The 17,548-nt window shown below is 55.4% G+C and overlaps 6 protein-coding genes across 6 annotated transcripts; 4 read left to right on the top strand and 2 right to left on the bottom strand.

Moving 5' to 3' along the window:
• Positions 1-3,029: 3,029 nt before the first annotated feature.
• On the bottom strand, positions 3,030-6,011 carry CCM_05675 (AAA family ATPase, putative; the record flags this gene model as incomplete). The annotated part of the gene is made up of 1 exon (XM_006670819.1): positions 3,030-6,011. The coding sequence occupies one exon, from the start codon at positions 6,009-6,011 to the stop codon at positions 3,030-3,032; it is 2,982 nt and encodes a 993-aa protein (XP_006670882.1).
• A 1,007-nt stretch (positions 6,012-7,018) lies between these two features.
• On the top strand, positions 7,019-9,819 carry CCM_05674 (potassium ion channel Yvc1; the record flags this gene model as incomplete). The annotated part of the gene is made up of 7 exons (XM_006670818.1): positions 7,019-7,166; positions 7,213-7,222; positions 7,711-7,802; positions 7,873-8,084; positions 8,146-8,261; positions 8,318-9,245; positions 9,295-9,819. 7 exons carry the CDS (start codon positions 7,019-7,021, stop codon positions 9,817-9,819), a joined length of 2,031 nt encoding a protein of 676 aa, XP_006670881.1.
• A 209-nt stretch (positions 9,820-10,028) lies between these two features.
• Positions 10,029-10,646, bottom strand: CCM_05673 (LRP16 family protein; the record flags this gene model as incomplete). The annotated part of the gene is made up of 1 exon (XM_006670817.1): positions 10,029-10,646. One exon carries the CDS (start codon positions 10,644-10,646, stop codon positions 10,029-10,031), a length of 618 nt encoding a protein of 205 aa, XP_006670880.1.
• A 1,313-nt stretch (positions 10,647-11,959) lies between these two features.
• Positions 11,960-13,955, top strand: CCM_05672 (glutaminyl-tRNA synthetase; the record flags this gene model as incomplete). Its single annotated transcript, XM_006670816.1, has 3 exons — positions 11,960-12,521; positions 12,578-13,818; positions 13,875-13,955. 3 exons carry the CDS (start codon positions 11,960-11,962, stop codon positions 13,953-13,955), a joined length of 1,884 nt encoding a protein of 627 aa, XP_006670879.1.
• A 744-nt stretch (positions 13,956-14,699) lies between these two features.
• Positions 14,700-15,686, top strand: CCM_05671 (short-chain dehydrogenase; the record flags this gene model as incomplete). Its single annotated transcript, XM_006670815.1, has 3 exons — positions 14,700-14,752; positions 14,826-14,950; positions 15,013-15,686. 3 exons carry the CDS (start codon positions 14,700-14,702, stop codon positions 15,684-15,686), a joined length of 852 nt encoding a protein of 283 aa, XP_006670878.1.
• A 602-nt stretch (positions 15,687-16,288) lies between these two features.
• CCM_05670 (pantoate-beta-alanine ligase) lies at positions 16,289-17,434 on the top strand (the record flags this gene model as incomplete). The annotated part of the gene is made up of 1 exon (XM_006670814.1): positions 16,289-17,434. One exon carries the CDS (start codon positions 16,289-16,291, stop codon positions 17,432-17,434), a length of 1,146 nt encoding a protein of 381 aa, XP_006670877.1.
• Positions 17,435-17,548: the final 114 nt, after the last annotated feature.

Below are 17,548 nucleotides of genomic sequence, written 5' to 3'. Positions count from 1 at the left end.
AGCACAGCGAGTTTTTAGTTAGTGCAGTGGCCCTGTGACGCATCGCAACACAGAAAACAACTCGCACGATGTTGCCTACGCTACGGATAGAAGACGGCGCACTGGGACAAGACAATGGCGCCTCCAGTGGCCCAGTACAGAGGTTATCCGGTTCCACTGCGAACTGGTGGCGCATGCAGATATCGGGTGCCTTGAGCGACACGGCAGGAACAAGCGAACAGCAGGACGATACGCTGGCCGACGCCGTACATGCGCTGTACCTTGTGCTTCGGTGCCACTGTATTTCTGTAGCGAACTTTTGGGTCTCCAGGCACCAGTGCAGTTTTGGACGCGGCGTCTAGAACGTTCGTCGCTCGAGAACGGAGCATCGACCGAGGGAATTTTTTTGACTCGTTTTTTTTGTCACTCGCCTCAATTATCTCTTGTCCCGTCGCATCGCGGCAGATCTTGATTCGTCGTCGTCTTGCTCCGGGAGGCCTCGGTGTTGGGCCTGGCACATCCGACTTCGCACCGCAACAACCGTTGAGCCTCAACCTACCATTTTTCTCGTTTTAAGCGCTGATGAGCAACATGCAACACACGACCAGTATACAGAGACAAATGTCTCAGTAACCGCCCAGTGTTCTCTTCAAACACTCGTGCCTCATCTGTGTACATACATCCTATCAATCAGTGCTCCGGTAGCCATTCTGGAAGTCAGCGACAACGGAAACGGCCAAGCAAAAGTAACGCCCCCGCTCCTAGTCTTCCATTCTTGGCATTTTGTTTCCGTCCGAATAGTGCAAATGATAATTCTCCCCATTGTTTCCGTTTGCCAGGAGTTGCTTACGGGCCTGGCACGTGATTCACAGACCGTTCTAGACCACGTCTATCACGGCGCTCTGGCATCCACCCTGGCCCACCTCCCCTGCTACCTACCCCTCCGTTTTGCTCCTTCGCCAAAGGAGGATTGTGAGGGAAAAAATTGCCATGCATGTTGCACTGGAAGAGTCTCCGTTGTGGCAGTCTCCGTTGTGGCAGTCTCCGTTGTGGCAGAAAACCAAAAAACTAATAACTTGCAATCGTCCGGCCCGTCACATGTTGCCCCAACGTACAAGACGGAGTCCCCTTCCCTCTCCACCACGACAAGACGTCTGATCCGAGTCGACTTGACTCATCCAACGATGCTTGCGGTATTTTTATGTAAATTTCTTTTGAATAAATCTAGAGTTGTCGTTGTGATCCTCAAAAGAACAGAATTTCGACCCCAGTATTTTACTGAATATTCTCGCATGCCAGTCGTGGCTCCCCTTGTGGGAATACAATTGGGCCGCCTACCTACCTCCTAGGTAACTACTGTTCTCATGTGTCAAGGCCAACCAACTAAGACTACAAGGAACAAGCAGCTTTTGAGTCTTGGTCCATCAAGTATTGTTCTTTGTGCCGTGACTCGTCTGTCTCCCTCGTGTCATCCCACAGCATTGGCACTAGTGACACTATAGCTAAAGGAACACGGCAAAAGGAATTGCGCGTATTGCCACACGCCTTTCTGTCCTTGCTTGGTTCCAGAAAAAAGAAAGAGAGAACGGTCAAACACGAGTTATCAGCTCATGTCCGTTGCGGTCATCCTTGTTCCCGAAAACGGACTGCTCATCGAACCATCCGAGAAACTGGTTTCCTCCCTTGTAAAAGATAGCCATTGATATCGACCTTGGTAACATCCTGGCAATATCACCCGAGACAACCACTTCCAATTATTCTATCATGTCTCATAAAGATGGCACGAATCGATGAAGCAATATCTCAGCTTCTTACACGCGGCTCCAGCCGCCAAACGCCTGTCTCTTAGCAACCGTTGTCCGATTGCCCCCTGTCTATGAAGAGATGACAAGTGGAGGCCATCGTTTCCCAGCCATTTGCCACCATTCAATACGTTGCCACGTTGCCACGCGGCCCAGGCCCTGGCCAGATCTTATACGACTTCGTACTCCTCCATGCTTGCATGCGTAATCTGTCGTTGAGAATCCTTCTTGCCCTGGCACGGCCTGGAACCAAGGACCCCCTTTCCATCCGTAAAGCAGCCAGACTCCATAATATCAGGACAATAATAGGATGAAGAACCACCTGGTAACGCCTCTGTGCACCACGTAATGCCTCCGCCGATGGCTGTGTAACCCCATGCCACTCTGTGGCGGCCGCTTCCCCGGCCCCCCGGCGCCGACATGCCGGTGCGGCCGTTTCACAATACGGGCCCGCCCACCAGCCGCCGCCAGGATTCCTCCCGCTCGGTCGGGCGCTTGCATGCTGGATGGACGCGTAAGCCCGCACAAAATGTCGATTGTGACCATGTCGATTCTTCAATGGGCGGGGGCTCCAACCACCCGCGAGGATCATTAGCATTCTCTAGTGCGGCTATTTGACATATGGAGTGATTATAGCTCTCAGGCCGCCAAGATGGAGAGGAACATGGATAATACCTTGGACTCGTGTTCTTAGATACCTGCCCCTGTCTATCAGTTAGCTGGAGCCACATCTAACGATCTAAGCCACGGAGAATACTCCGTACACAAGGCACAGGACTGCAATAAAGGGGCAAACCCCTTCGGTGAGAGCGTTTTGATTCGTAGCTGCCTGCCCCCCAGCCTCTTCACCAAGCAACTCCAGCTATGCAAGCGGATTGTTGGAACCCATTTGCACCTCGCAGAGTATCCCATTTGCACCTCGCAGAGTATCCCATTTGCACCTCGCAGAGTATCCCATTTGCACCTCGCAGAGTATCCCATTTGCACCTCGCAGAGTATCCCATTTGCACCTCGCAGAGTATCCCATTTGCACCTCGCAGAGTATCCCATTTGCACCTCGCAGAGTATCCCATTTGCACCTCGCAGAGTATCCCATTTGCACCTCGCAGAGTATCCCATTTGCAAATTATTCCCAATGCCATGCCGCGTCTGCAAAACCAATTCGTATAATTTCGTAAGATTGACATGAGAGAGTTGTTATAGCATACATGATCCACGTACCAACACACACACATACAAAAAATCCCTTTAAAAGTAGCTCCTCATCGCATCCTCATAGCCCGTCCCGCCCTTGAGGTCCCTGCTGAACCGCGCATGCACATCGAGCACCTGCAGCAAATGTTTCATACCTAGCGTCTCGCCCTTGCTCATTGCGAGGTCCTGCGCGCTCGACACCACATTCTTGATCTCGCGCCCGTTGAGGTCCTGCCGCACCAGCCGTGCCAGGTCCTCCTCGGAGAGCGCATCGACGGAGAGGGTGCCCAGCGCGCGCACCCTGTCCAGGAACATGCCGAAAATCTTGCGCTTCGCCTTGGCGTCGAGGTTGTCGTAGCGCAGCGCAATATGGATGCGCGACTGGAAGGCCTCGTCAAACGTCTCGACGCGGTTCGTCGTCAGGAACAGGATGCCCTGGAAGTACTCGAGCTGGCGCAAAAAGATGCTCACGAGTGCGTTGCGGTGCACGTCGGACATGTTACGCTTCTCCAGGAAGACGTCGGCCTCGTCCAGCAGGAGGACCGCGCCCCAGGCGTGGCAGATGTCGAGGATGCGCTGTAGCTCCGCCTCGAGGTAGCGCGAATCGGTGCCTAGCTCGCCGGCCGACACCATGTAGAGCGGGCACTGTAGCAGCTCGCTGATGCCCTCGGCCGTCAGCGTCTTGCCGGTGCCCGGCGCGCCGTGGAGCACCGTCACCAACCCTTTGCCCTTGCCCTGGATGACGTCGTCGATGGTGCGCGAGGCGTTGGTGCGCCGCGAGGTGACGAGCGCCTTGATCAGGTCTTTAGTTTCCGGGGGGAGCACCAGCGAGTCCCACGCCTGGTCGTTCCACTTGATCTCGCGCACGTTGGACACTTTGAACTCGAGCCACTGCTTCTCTGCAAAGGCGAAACCGAGCACCACTGGTGACGCCAGGATGTAGTCTTCGTCGGTGAGTGCGCGCGGAAGGTCGTCAACGGCGCTGTCAGATGGCTTGCCCTTGCCGTCGACTGATGACGATGAGGGTGTGGCTTTGCCGCACGAGTCGGACGACGAGCCCTTGGCGGCGACGGCGGTCTGTTCGTTGCCGCCGTCCTTGTATACCGTCGTCAGGACCTCGAGCTGACCGTTGTCGCTGTTGTAGGCATCCGACCCGCCCGAGTTGTAATCAGAGTCATCATCATCGTCCGACATGCTGCCCGGTGGCATCGAACCGTGCGCCGTGTGCCCGAGCGGTGACACGGAGTAGTTTGGGTTGATGCGGCGAAACGTCTTGGTGTCCACCATCATGCGGCTCTGCTGCACGTTGAAACGAATCACCCCGTGCTTCTTGCTCTTAAGATACGCCATGCCTGAGTAGCTCTTGAAGTGCACCCCGCGCAGCTCGACAAACCGTTTCCCGCGCGCCACCAGCCGCGCCCGCAAGCCGGCCTCGTCGCGGTGGAAGCGCAGCGGGTAGCACGGCAGGCTCGTGATTTTTCGAGCGCCCCGAAACGACCCAATCTCCTCGGACATGCTGCCGTAGCCAAAGTGCTTGCCGTCATACTCGAAATACTTGCCGTCAATGTGGTAGAATTCGCCCTTTTGCATGTTGACGTGGCGCTCGACACTCTCGACGCGGAACACGCGCGGCTCGTCGTCGTCGCCAAAGGAGGTGGTGTAGACGAGGGACTTGGGCTTCCAGAGGGCCCAGAGGAGTTCAAAGGTGATGAGACCGTTGCGGAGGAGCGAGTCGACTTGGCGCTTGATGTCGGCGTAGTCCTTGCGTAGGTATTTGAGGAGTATCTTGAGATGCATGGTCTTTAGATCAATCTTCTTGGCATTTTTGGCCCTCTCTCGCTTGGAGTCTCCCGTCGGTTTGACAGTTTTCAGGTGCTTGTAGTGTGCACGCAAGTCGTCCAGGTAGAGAAACAGAAAATCGGGGTCAAGCTTGGGAATCTCCTCAACAAACGTCACACCCTTGACTTCTCCAATCGTCTCCTTGAGGCACTCCCTCAAAAGCTTGCTTCGAATGTCAACAAAAGTTTGGCGATACCTTCCCTGCGTATCAAATGTTCTCCGAACCAGAAAAATGTTGTCGTCATCGTCGTCGTCCTGTGACTGTGCGTCGGTCGTATCTCGAATCTTGAAGCAAAGCGCAGCCGAATCCCATACAAAATCGACCCGGCGAAACGACGGTTTCCCGTCCTTTCTGGCACGCGACCTGTCCTTTTTCTCCTCTTCAATCTCAACGGGTATTCCGCGTTGGTATGCACGGCGTATGCGAGGTGGAGGAGGCGTGCTTTGCTGAGGGGGAGGGGGTGGTGGGGGGGATGTCGTCGACGGTCCAGGACCAGGGTTGTGAGGTTGCGCAGCAGGAGCAGGCATGAAAGGGTGGAATCCAAAAGGATTGAAACTCTGCATCGGATACAAGGCGGGGTTGGGGGCAAACGGGCTGACCATGGCTGGCTGCAGCGCAACTTGCTGTTGCAGCTGCTGAAGCTGCCGACGAAGGTTCTGCACTTCCTTGTCGGTCTCACTTCCGCTGTGTCTGTCATCGCGCACCACTCGAACCTCGCAGTCGCGCTCCGAGTCTGAAGACGAGTCGGAGCTCAGGGCCGAGTCGCTGTCGCCTCTCGATCGCCGCTTGTAGCGCCTGGACGTGGCCCTCGAGGACTTGGCCAGCTTTCCCGAACTGACTTTGCGGAGGCGCCGGCGACGCGGGTTTCTTTTGGACTTTCTCTCCGCGGCGGAGTTGTCCGACAGATCCGATTCATCGCTGCTCGTATCGTCGTCGTCGCTGGTATCGGACTCTTGATGAGAAGCCCGTCTTCGGGACTTGGTGTCTTTTCGACGAGTCTTGGCTTCCTTTTGCTTGCGCTGATCGGAATTCTTGGCCTTTTTCTCGACCTTGTCGACAGGCGTCTCGTTTACCTGGTTGACGGGCTCTGTCTCTGGCGGCGGCGGCGGCGACGTATTTGTCTGAGGCGGGAGGGGGGTCGTTTCGGCGGCCTTGGTATCCTCTACAGACCGCGCCGAGTTGCCCTGTTGCTCCATCGTGGTGTGTGGATTTGAATTCCAAGGGATCTATAAAAGGGACGAAAGTGCGTGGTGGTCTTGGTCCTCTGTTGAGGGGTAACGAATGGAGGGACTTGGCGCTGAGTAAATCTACAGCAGTGAAGGTTGGATGTTTGTATGGCACTCTGACAAACGGCAGCTCATGGAGGTGAGATGCAGAGGAAGAGCGAAGGAAGGGAATGGGAAGAGAAGAAAAAAGACGGGAGCTGCATGTGCGGCTGCATACAGCCATATTTATCGTCGGAAGCAGGGTCACAACATCTATCGGAGCAAGGCGGCATCAGGCAGACAAGCCCAGGCAGCGGCGTCTCAAAGCTGTGTGTTGTGGCTGACAGCTAGGCCCCCAACGGGATCGCCCACGACGAGAGAACGCAGGCCAGCGCAATGCGGAGTGACTCAGAGGATTGCAAGAGGCTGAGAGGTCCATCTGGAGGCTGCTAGACGCATACATATCTTGACCATCCGTAGGTAGGTAGCCAGTTCCTCCACGGGGCCAGGCGAAATCATTGGCTGCAAGATGCCGTGTATCACAGGGACCAGCGGCGCGCAACCCCGGCTCGTGGGTGTCCCGGTGTGGCACATATCTTCCCACCAGTTCAGTGTTTGGTGTGTTGAGGGGCAATAGTTAAACGATGCTGCGCCCTAGATGCACGCATAATACTAGCCAAAAGAAGAAGCGGAAAAATAGTTACAGTTCATCCATCACCTACGGGTTGAGTTGCGCGAACGAGCGCTCAGTCCCGCACCAAGGGCCGTGAAAAAGGTGGCCAGGAAGAAAGGCGTCCCGTAAGGCGTTTTGATGGCAGACCGACTGGTGCAGTGCAGCATGAGAACGAGGGCGCCTCTTCCACAATCACGCATTCGCTGGCAAAACTCATAGACAAGTCACCGTGCAGATGAACAAGCAGGCAACAGGGTCTGGTGCAGACGACTTGCAGTTACCTAGAGGTACCTAGTTAGCCTTGGGGAGATGGCACAACGCTAACATGGGTCGGTGTGTGACCGCTGGCCAGGCAGCCATGACGACTGTTGCATGGTGGCGCAAAGTTGGCGAGAGGTGGATGGGATTGAGCTCTGTCAAGGTCCCCGGAATTGAACTGGATAACGGTCCATCAGTCAACCTCGACGCTCCAGGTGAGTCAATCAAATAGTTGGGATATTTGGTTATTTGTTACGCAAGGCCCGATGGAGTAAGTACTACATGGCAGGGGTCAATACAATAGACCTATGTACTACCTACTAGTTAGTAGGTATTACCTAGTACCTGCCTCCCTACCTATATATCCTAATGAATTCTCTTGCCAATATAACCCTCCCATGTACAACATACCTCACTATTTCTATCTGTGACCGCAAGGACAAGAAACGTCTTTACCATCCATCTGAGCGCTCCGTTTAGTACCAAGTTAGTGCTGCCCGATGATCCGCTAAACCCCGCCACCTGAAAAGCTTATTTTACTGAAGCTCAGCTAATGTCCGTACTACCTAAATTCCAAGCTTGTGCCAGCAAAAAAAGCTAGCTGCAGATATTGTACAGAGTACTGCTTTCGTCATACACCACTGTTCGTCCTTTACGGCCTCCCGCGGCTGGTGTCCCCCTCCCCGTCTTCACCACTACATAATTGAATTTTGTTTCCCTCTGCGACGCCAAGTCTCCCTCCCCCATTGTCGCTACGAGTGTCCGTTCAATTCGTGTCCCTCGTGCAACACCCGTCCAAGCTCGCGCCATGGCGTCCCGCCGCGATCTGCTACACGAAGAGGAGCGCGCCCGTATGTTTCCCGCCCTTTCGACGGCCCAGCATAGCCAGCAAAGATGCTAACACCATATCCCTTTTTGCAGTGGTGCCTCCGAATGTCAGAGAACGACTCACCTCCGCCATTCCGGCCTCGGACGTTACAAAAGTTTGCCTGCGCCTCCGCCACCTCGTCCAAGAATGCGTCCCCTGCGAAATGGACGAGTCGCGCATCACGACACCACATAGCAAAGTCATTACCAAACAGGTGATTCATGCTGCCAAGGAAGCCGGCGGCGAGGCTCACAAGTCGTGCGTTGTACGTATTCCACCGCACTCTATTCTTATCTATCGCGTTGGCTGATCCGATTGATTTCCAGGTCTATTCACTCCTCGTCAACCAGAGATGGTTTCGCCGCGAGGCGCTTGCCGAGTTATGGGACGCTGGGCTGCATAACCTGCGCGCCGAGGCCTGTGGCGTCATTGCCAAAGCACTGTACGATCCCCCCCTCCAGACACATCTCGTGCGCTACTAACAAATTCATGTCCTAGCATCGAAACCGAGGACGACACTGAATACCTCATGCACGTCATCTTGCTCCGCCGCTATTCGTTCCTCGTCGACGGCACGCCGACAACCCCCGTCAACGTCATTGAAAAGGCCGTCGACTTGCACTCGGTGCGCGTCATTGGTTCTTCTGGCTACCAAAAATGCATCAACTACCTCTGGAGTGGCTGGCTGATCCAGGACGAAAACGACGCCGCCGTCTTTGTCGACTACAAGGGCAAGGACAATCCCAACTTTTTTGCGCACATGGACCCGGATCGTATGCGCGCGCCGCGGTACCAGAATGCCGCCCAGCTCCTCTTCTCTCTCATCTACCTCGGCTTGTACACGGCAGCCATCAATTCTGTCAATAAAGGCGGCGTGTTCGACGGCGCAGAGGTTGCGCTTTACATCTTCACCCTTGGCTTCACATGCGACGAGCTGCTCAAGTTCTACAAGGCCGGCTACCAGATTCTGGGCTTCTGGAATGCCTTCAATGGCTTGCTCTACTCCTTCTTGACCGTGTCTCTCGTCTTTAAAATCATTGGACTCATGCACGACATTGATTCCGTGGCCAGAGAATCCTATAGTCGGCTGAGCTACAACCTGCTGGCCTTTATTGCGCCCATGGTTTGGTCCCGACTCTTGCTCTATCTCGACAGCTTCCGCTTCTTTGGCGCCATGCTCGTCGTCCTCAAGGTCATGATGAAGGAGTCCATGATCTTCTTCGCCTTACTCATCATCATCATCATTGGCTTCCTTCAAGCGTTCATCGGCCTTGACATTACGGAAAATAATGTCCTTGACGACGTGCCATTCATTGTCGACTCGATGCTCAAAGCCATCTTGCAAAGCCCGCAATTCGACGACTGGGAATCATTTGCTCACCCGTGGGGTATTATTCTCTACTACTGCTTTACTTTTGTTGTCATGGTATGTTCCCGTCTGTCGACCATTGTCGCCCCCGTGCTGACCCCCGCAGATTATTCTCCTCAATATTCTCATTGCGCTGTACAATTCGGCCTACGAAGACATTTACGAAAACGCCGACGACGAGTATCTGGCGCTTTTTGCCCAAAAGACGATGCAGTTCGTTCGCGCCCCCGACGAGAATGTGTACATTGCTCCCCTCAATCTCATCGAGATTGTCGTGTCGGCTCTAACCGAGTGGTGGCTACCAAAGCACATTTATGAAACCATTAATGACTGGATCATGGCATTCCTGTATTCGCCTCTACTTGTGGTGGCTGCCTATTTCGAGACGAAGACGGCACACAGAATCCGCCAGAACCGTGCTAAGGGCGAGGAAGACGACGATGTGGTCCACGAATGGGAGCAGATGGCGCACGAAATGGATTTCGAAGCCGAGGGGTGGACCAAGACTTGTGATTCTGTGCGCCCCAATGTGGAGGACGATGCGGCCGTGCTAGAAGTGCGGAAGCTTCGATCTGAAGTAACAGAGCTCAAGACGATGATTACCAAGCTGATAGAGGAGAAAAAGGCGTAGGCCGGGATTTGGAAACCAAGAAATCACGGCTTTTTGTATACTCGACTTTGGTATCTATATATTGTCTCGACTACGAGCCACTTTCTTCAATTACCCGTTAAGTCATGGACAGCGCAATGCCCTCACTCTGTGCTGTCAACCGGTGGAAAGAATTTCCTGCAGTGAGAGAACAATTAGCAGTTTGTCAGTGTGAGGACTATCAATTCAACTCACGGGATGATCCTGTTGTAGGCATCCACGTCCTTTTGCAGAAACGTGACAAACACGACCTTTTCAAGCGGGCCATCGTGCTCGTCCAGATACTCCCTCACCGTCCTGCACGCGACCACGGCGGCGTCCATGCTGGGGTAGCCGTAGATGCCCGTGCTGATGCCGCTAAACGCCACCGACTTGAGGCCCTTGGCGGCGGCGAGCTCGAGGCCGGCGCGGTAGCAGCTGCGCAGGAGCGTCGCGCTCGCCTCGTCGCTGCTGTAGACGGGGCCGACGGCGTGGATGACGTACTGGGCGGGCAGGAGGTAGCCCTTGGTGATGCGGGCCTCGCCGGTCGGGCAGCCGCCGAGGGCGCGGCACTCGTCGAGGAGGCCGGGGCCGGCCGCGCGGTGGATGGCGCCGTCGACGCCGCCGCCGCCGAGCAGCGCCGTGTTGGCGGCGTTGACAATGGCGTCGACCTCCAGCTTGGTGATGTCGCCGCGGATGAGGGCTGCGCGCCGGTTGGCCGAGGCGGACGCGCCGGTGGCGGACCCGATGGAGCTGGGATGGAGCTTGGCGGCTTTGTAGAGGGAGGCGAGCGAGGGGATCTGACGGAGAGGGACGGTAGAGGAGGACATCTTGAGAGTTTTGGTAGCAGTATTTGCCTATGTAATGTATGAAATGACCGTGTTTGTTTGAAACTCTGGCCGATTTGGTGAGTTGTGTTGATGGTGTTGGGTCGGGTGCTTGCTGGCGGTTCGTGGACAAGTCAACGACGAGGAACGAGGTGCAGGGCGTTGTTCGGTGACGCGAGCTTGCTTGATGAGTGACCTTTCAGAATATAATCGTCAATACCTCGGTTGTGATAGTAGATTACTCGCCCTGCGAATGAGCGGGTTATGCTGTGGATGATGCAAGTATAGACAAGGCCAGATGTGCCTAATAATATTATAAAGGTGGTTGCTGTTTGCCTCACGCGCACTGCAACCGTTTGACACCCAGGCCCGCTGACATCGCCAAAGCTCCACCCTGAGGCGACGCGCGACGATGCCTTATTATTGGTAGCAAAAGTTGATTGATCGTGAGAGTAGTTGAGACTTTACAATTGTGATTGTTATAGTGTTTCACGATGCCATGTGATGTCACGGTGCAGCGACTGTGACTGGTCAGAGTTCATGCGCTTTTGCGCAACTCTCACCTGTATTGCATCTTCTTATTAGAATATTATCGAAAACCCCGGAGTGCTTCTAAAGTATAAGAAAGACAAGGGAATAAAATTGCGCCTCGATGCCAACGCCCCGGGCCGTTCCTTGGCTCTGTACCACTCGTGACCAGGCGCAGAGACGGACTTGGTCTGCTCCAGCAGGATGAGATAAGGCATTGGAAACGCACTGATAGTACTGTTACATTTCAAGATAAGGCTCCGCCATCGCAGTCTGTTTTGGGGTAGAAATAATGACTCGGATATTCATTCAGAGGGAAATTTTACAAAGAGACTCGTCGTTCTCTGACGAGCTGCTCAAGCTACACGCACACTAGCGAACGATGGTTGAAGGTGTCGAGTAGAACAGCTCTCATTTATTAGCACGTTTGGGAAAATTGAAGGACTACGTGGAAGAAATCGAAACATATATTACTCTATAGCGGAATATGACCAAGTATTATCTCAAACTTTCCAGAAAGCCAAACAACAGCCTTTGCGAGGTGACTCACCGGCACTGCCTGCGCAACCCGAACGAAGGAGGGGCAGACGGTTCAGTCGTGCCCATCACAAAACGTTAGCCCCGCCATCGTGAGTCTTGCCCCGCCACTGTTTCTACTTTCCTCGTCACAACTGCAAACACAACAAGACCCCAAAACCCTGCCCAGAGAGCACTGTCCGAATTCCTTCTCTATCTGAACGTATTCGCAGACCAATAAACGGACGATCCAGCGGCCGATCCCAGCCACCATGGCCGACGAACTCACAAAACCGATGGCGAAGCTCCAGCTCGACGAGGAGACTGGTGAGATGGTCTCCAAAGCAGAGCTGAAGAAGCGCCAGCAGAAGCGGGCAAAAAAGGCGGCTCAGGAAAAGGCTCGCCAAGAGAAAGCAGCCGCCGGCCCTGTCGAACAAAAGGCACCCACACCCAAGGTGGAAGAGGCCCCCATCGACCCCGAGGCCATGTTCAAGCAGGGCTTCCTCGACGACGTCTACAAGGAGCGCCCGGTCAAGAATGTCATTACACGTTTCCCGCCTGAGCCCAACGGATACCTCCACATTGGACACGCCAAGGCCATTGCGGTCAACTTTGGTTTTGCCAAATTCCACGGCGGCGTCACCTACCTCCGATTTGACGACACGAACCCAGAGAAAGAGGAGGAAAAATATTTCAACGCTATTCAGGAAGTTGTCAAATGGCTTGGATTCGAGCCCTACAAGGTCACCTACTCGAGTGATAACTTTCAAAAGCTCTATGATTTGGCAGAGAAGCTGATCAATATTGGCAAGGCCTACGTTTGCTACTGCGAGGGTTCGTGGTGCAATTTCTCTGCGACTTGCGCAAATGCTAATTGAACCCCAATATAGATACTGATATAAAGCTCCAGCGTGGTGGTGAAAAGGGGTCCAGCCCAAGATACCGCTGCAAGCATGCTGATCAGACCCCCGAGGACAACCTGGCCAAGTTCCGTGACATGCGCGATGGCAAGTACAAACCTCGCGAAGCCTTCTTGCGCATGAAGCAGGACATTACGGATGGTAACCCTCAGATGTGGGATTTGGCGGCGTACCGCATAAAGACCGACACCCCTCATCATCGTACAGGATGGGACTGGAAAATTTACCCGACCTATGATTTTACACACTGCCTGTGCGATAGCTTCGAGGATATCACACACTCGCTGTGCACTACCGAGTTCATTCTCAGCCGTGTTTCGTACGAGTGGCTGAACAAGTCACTTGAAGTATACGAGCCGATGCAGAGAGAGTATGGACGTTTGAACCTGACCGGCACAGTGCTTTCGAAGCGCAAGATTCTTAAGCTGGTGGAGGAAAAGATTGTTCGCGACTGGGACGACCCGAGACTGTATACACTAATTGCCATCCGTCGTCGCGGTGTCCCTCCTGGAGCCATCCTTGAATTTGTCAATGAGCTTGGCGTCACCACCAACATTACCACTATCCAGATCCACCGTTTCGAGCAGAGCATTCGCAAGTACCTTGAGAAAACGGTGCCGCGTCTGATGATGATTCTCGACCCTATACCTGTCGTCATTGAGGACGCCGAGGAAATTGAGATTGACGTCCCCTTTTCTCCCAAGGATCCTAAGATGGGATCGCACAAGGTCAAGTTCACACCGACAGTTTACATTGATCGCTCCGATTTCCGTGAAGAAGACAGCAAGGACTACTTCCGTCTTGCGCCCGGCAAGTCGGTTGGCTTGCTCCAGGCGCCGTACCCCATCAAGGCCACCTCTTTCACCAAGGATGAGGCCACGGGTAAGGTCACAGAGGTTCGCGCCGTCTTTGACAAGGAGTTGAAAAAGGCGAAAACCTATATCCAGTGGGTTGGCACGGCTGGGTCGAGGAAAGTAGAGGCTCGCATCCACAATGCTCTGTTCAAGTCTGAGAAGCCGGAAGACGCCGAGGGAGGGTTCCTCAACGACCTGAACCCGGAGAGCGAAGTCATTTATCCCGATGCCCTCATCGAGTCGGGCTTTGACGAGGTCAAGCGTCGCGCCCCGTGGCCTGAGGCGGCGGGCGAGAGCGAACTCGGCAAGGGCGGACCGGAAAGTGTGCGCTTCCAGGCCCTCCGCGTTGCCTATTTTGTAAGATATCATGGGGACTCATTTACTATGCGATGCGATTTACTAACGACATATAGGCCGTGGATTCTGATAGCACTGACGACAAGATTGTCCTCAACCGCATTGTGAGTTTGAAGGAGGATGCTGGAAAGAAGTAATTTGTGGCGACTATGAAGTGAGAATATCGGATTCTGTAACGTGATATGTGCATTGAGATGTGAAGCGAAAAGGGTTGAATGTCATATTGGAGTTTGAAGTGCTAGACGACTTGGGAAATAGTGTGTGACCTTGTGAGGGGCAGACGCAAGGGTACATAATGTGAATACGTTTTCCCGATTCCCTTTCCACTCAGTTCGACGGATTTCCCCGGATTATCTGGGCGCAGTGATGTATAGTTAGGTACTTGTTGCCTCAGCGCTCGTTGTGAATCTTTTTCTCATGAGCGCTCGTGGTCACGCAGATAAGACCGCGCTGGCGGCGGCGCGCACCGAGGGGCCCCCCACCACGATGGCTGCCGGCCGCCAGCCCGCCGCTCTCGGACTGGACCCTGAGGGCGGTCTGCAGCCGCGCATATCTGTCTTGTGAGACTCCGAAGGAGAGAACCATTACCAAGAAGATATGTCATAGATCAAAGTAAAATAGAATAAAATAAAGTCTAGTAAATAGGTACCAAGTGACGGCCGTATACTGTTAGCCGCCGGCCCCGTCGCGGAGCACCAACATGGGAAACTATTACCCCACCAAAGCTTGGGGTTGCCCCTCCATGATTCCGAAAGACATATCAGCGTCTGCACCCCCCGTTTGTGTTCCACCTCCCCTCTTCCATTTTTGTTTCTTCCATCATCTCGCCCTCTACCAGATACCCCTCGATCCGATCGAACCTTGACATACATACATACACCATGGCTACAGGACGTCTTGCAGGCAAGAACGCTGTCATCACCGGCGCCGCCGGGTAAGCATGCACCACTACAAAGATTGGGTTCGGCATACGGGGGGTCAGGCTGACACTTTTCCCACTTCTTCAGAGGCATTGGTCTCGAGACGTCGATCCTCTTCGCCAAAGAGGGCGCCAATGTCCTCATGTCTGACATTTCCCCCGCGGCGCTTGAAAAGGCCCTTGCCAAGGTCAAGCAGCTTGTGCCCAACGCCGGTCGCGTTGAAGTCTTGGTACGCCCGCGCCCCTTCTCCGACTGCCCCTACTCGCCTCCCCAGCTAACGCGCGCGCGCTCCCCCAGAAATGCGACGTCTCCAAGGAGAGCGAGGTCAAGGCCATGATTGAGGCCGTCGATGCCTGGGGCGGCCTGGACGTGCTCTTTAACAATGCCGGCATCATGCACGCCGACGACGCCGACGCCGTCGACACGCCCGAGGCCATCTGGGACCTGACGCAGGGCATTAACGTCAAGGGCGTGTGGTTTGGCTGCAAGCACGCGGTGCTGTCGCTGCGGCGCCACAAGAAGACGCGCGCGTCCATCATCAACACGGCCTCGGTCGTCGCCCTCGTCGGCGCCGCCACGCCGCAGCTCGCCTACACGGCCTCCAAGGGCGCCGTGCTCGCCCTCACGCGCGAGCTCGCCATGGTGCACGCCCGCGAGGGCTTCCGCTTCAACTCGCTCTGCCCCGCGCCGCTCAACACCCCGCTGCTGCAGGACTGGCTCGGCGACGACAAGGCCAAGCGTGCCCGCCGCGAGGTGCACTTCCCGGGTGGCCGCTTTGGCGAGGCAATTGAGCAGGCACATGCCGTCGTCTTTCTGGCGAGTGATGAGGCGAGCTTTGTCAATGGCCACGACTTTGCTGTTGATGGTGGCATGACCAAGGCGTATGTTACGGCGGAGGGCCCCGCGGCCGCGGCGCCTCAGAACAATGCTACCAAGGACTCTCTGTAAGAGCATGGTCAGTTTTGCGATGGGATGATGCCAGCCAAAGCATTTAATAGGAGGTTTTGCACTTCTGTGTGGTCTTTTATCTACATTGCTTAAGGTGCCTCTGAATATAAAAATTGAAATATAATTCAAGTTGCAATCCGCCGATATTTGTTGTCCGGTAATGGGAGCAGTAATTCGCTGCAGGCCTGGAAGTGTTCACATTCTGTCACGTCAACGTGCCTATCTCGTGATGAGAATCTGCTTGCAGGATCCAAGTATTAATAAGAGGACACTTATTTCTTTAAGGATTCATTTCATTAAAAAAAAACAAGCATCCAAGTTGTTACAATGGAAGTTCATCAAGTCGTGTTCTTGTTCATAGTTATCAACGCTGAGTCATCCAACAAGCTCCCCAGAGCTATCCCCAAAACTCCGCAGCAGATATTGTCACGATCACCTCTCAACCGTCGCATTGTTCCCCCAAAAAGAGAGCAATGGATCATGCGGTCTAACCACTGACCTACAAATACCTCCACGCCCCCACCGGCCGAATTTCAACAAGCCTTCCTCCGTCACAACCTCTTCTCCCGCGCCTCCCCCCTCACGAACCCGCCGCTACAACCATGTTTGCCGTCCTCGGCCGGCCTCTGCTGGCGGCCCGCGTCCCTCGGTCCTCGGCCACTCGAATATTTGCCCAAACAGTCTGCTCAACATCCTCCGCCTCGTCCTCCTCTGCCGTTGAAAAGCTCCCGTGCTCGTCGATCCGCGTGCTGCGCAGCGTCGACGCCCTCCGCCGGTGGCGCCGGCCGCACCTGCTCAACCAGCAGAGCGTGGGCCTCGTGCCGACCATGGGCGCGCTGCACGCGGGCCACCTGGCGCTCATCCGCGCGGCGGCGCTGGCCAACCACCACGTCGTCGTCAGCGTGTACGTGAACCCGGCGCAGTTTGGGGCGAGCGAGGACCTGGCGTCGTACCCGTCGACGTGGGACGCGGACGCCGCGCAGCTCGCCCAGCTCGACCGGGCGCTCGCCGACGACGCCGCCAACCTCGGCCGCGTCTCGGCCGTCTTTGCCCCCGCGACCGCCGACATGTACCCGTCCGGCTTCCCCGGCCAGGACGTCGACAGCAAGGGCAGCTTCGTCACCATTACGCCCGTCGCCGAGGTGCTCGAGGGCGCCAGCCGCCCGACCTTTTTCCGCGGCGTCGCCACCGTCTGCATGAAGCTGCTCAATATTGTCCAGCCGGAGCGCGTCTACTTTGGCCAAAAGGACGTGCAGCAGACCGTCGTCGTCCGCCGCATGGTTCGCGACTTTTGCGTCCCCACAGAGGTCGTCGTCGGCCCGACAGAGCGCGCCCATGACGGCCTCGCCCTCAGCTCCCGCAACGTCTACCTCGGCCACCGCAGGCGCCGCGTCGGCGTCGTCCTGCGCCGCGCCCTGCTCGCCGCCCAGTACGCCCATGCTGGCGGCAACTTGGCCCGCACCGCCGTGCTCGCTGCCGCACGCGAGGTGCTGGCCGCCGTTGTCGCCGCCCAGGCCAGGCTGCCCCCGACACAGCGCGTGCTGTTCGAGGTCGACTACATCTCGCTCGCGGACCCGGATACGCTGCAAGAGGTCGACGTGATTGACCCGGCGCGCGGCGCGGTGCTCAGCGGCGCCATTCGCATGCTGCCGCTGGAGGAGGTTGTTCCTGGCGAGGACGTCGGGCATGCTGGAGGGCCGGCGGTGCGCTTGATAGATAACATCATCTTGGAGCCTACAATAGCATAAAGGTCTGGGGAGGGTGAAGGAGCATTTATTTTGCATTCGGCATCTAGACTGCCGTCGTATATATAAAAAATTTATTGAACAATGAATCAAAGAACCGGCCAACACGGGCATTCA

The sequence above is a fragment of the Cordyceps militaris genome, assembly GCF_000225605.1.
Source record: "Cordyceps militaris CM01 unplaced genomic scaffold CCM_S00004, whole genome shotgun sequence".
Lineage (NCBI taxonomy): Eukaryota > Fungi > Ascomycota > Sordariomycetes > Hypocreales > Cordycipitaceae > Cordyceps > Cordyceps militaris.
Note: the sequence above shows the minus strand (reverse complement) of the source record. Positions and strands in the feature narration are given on the sequence as shown.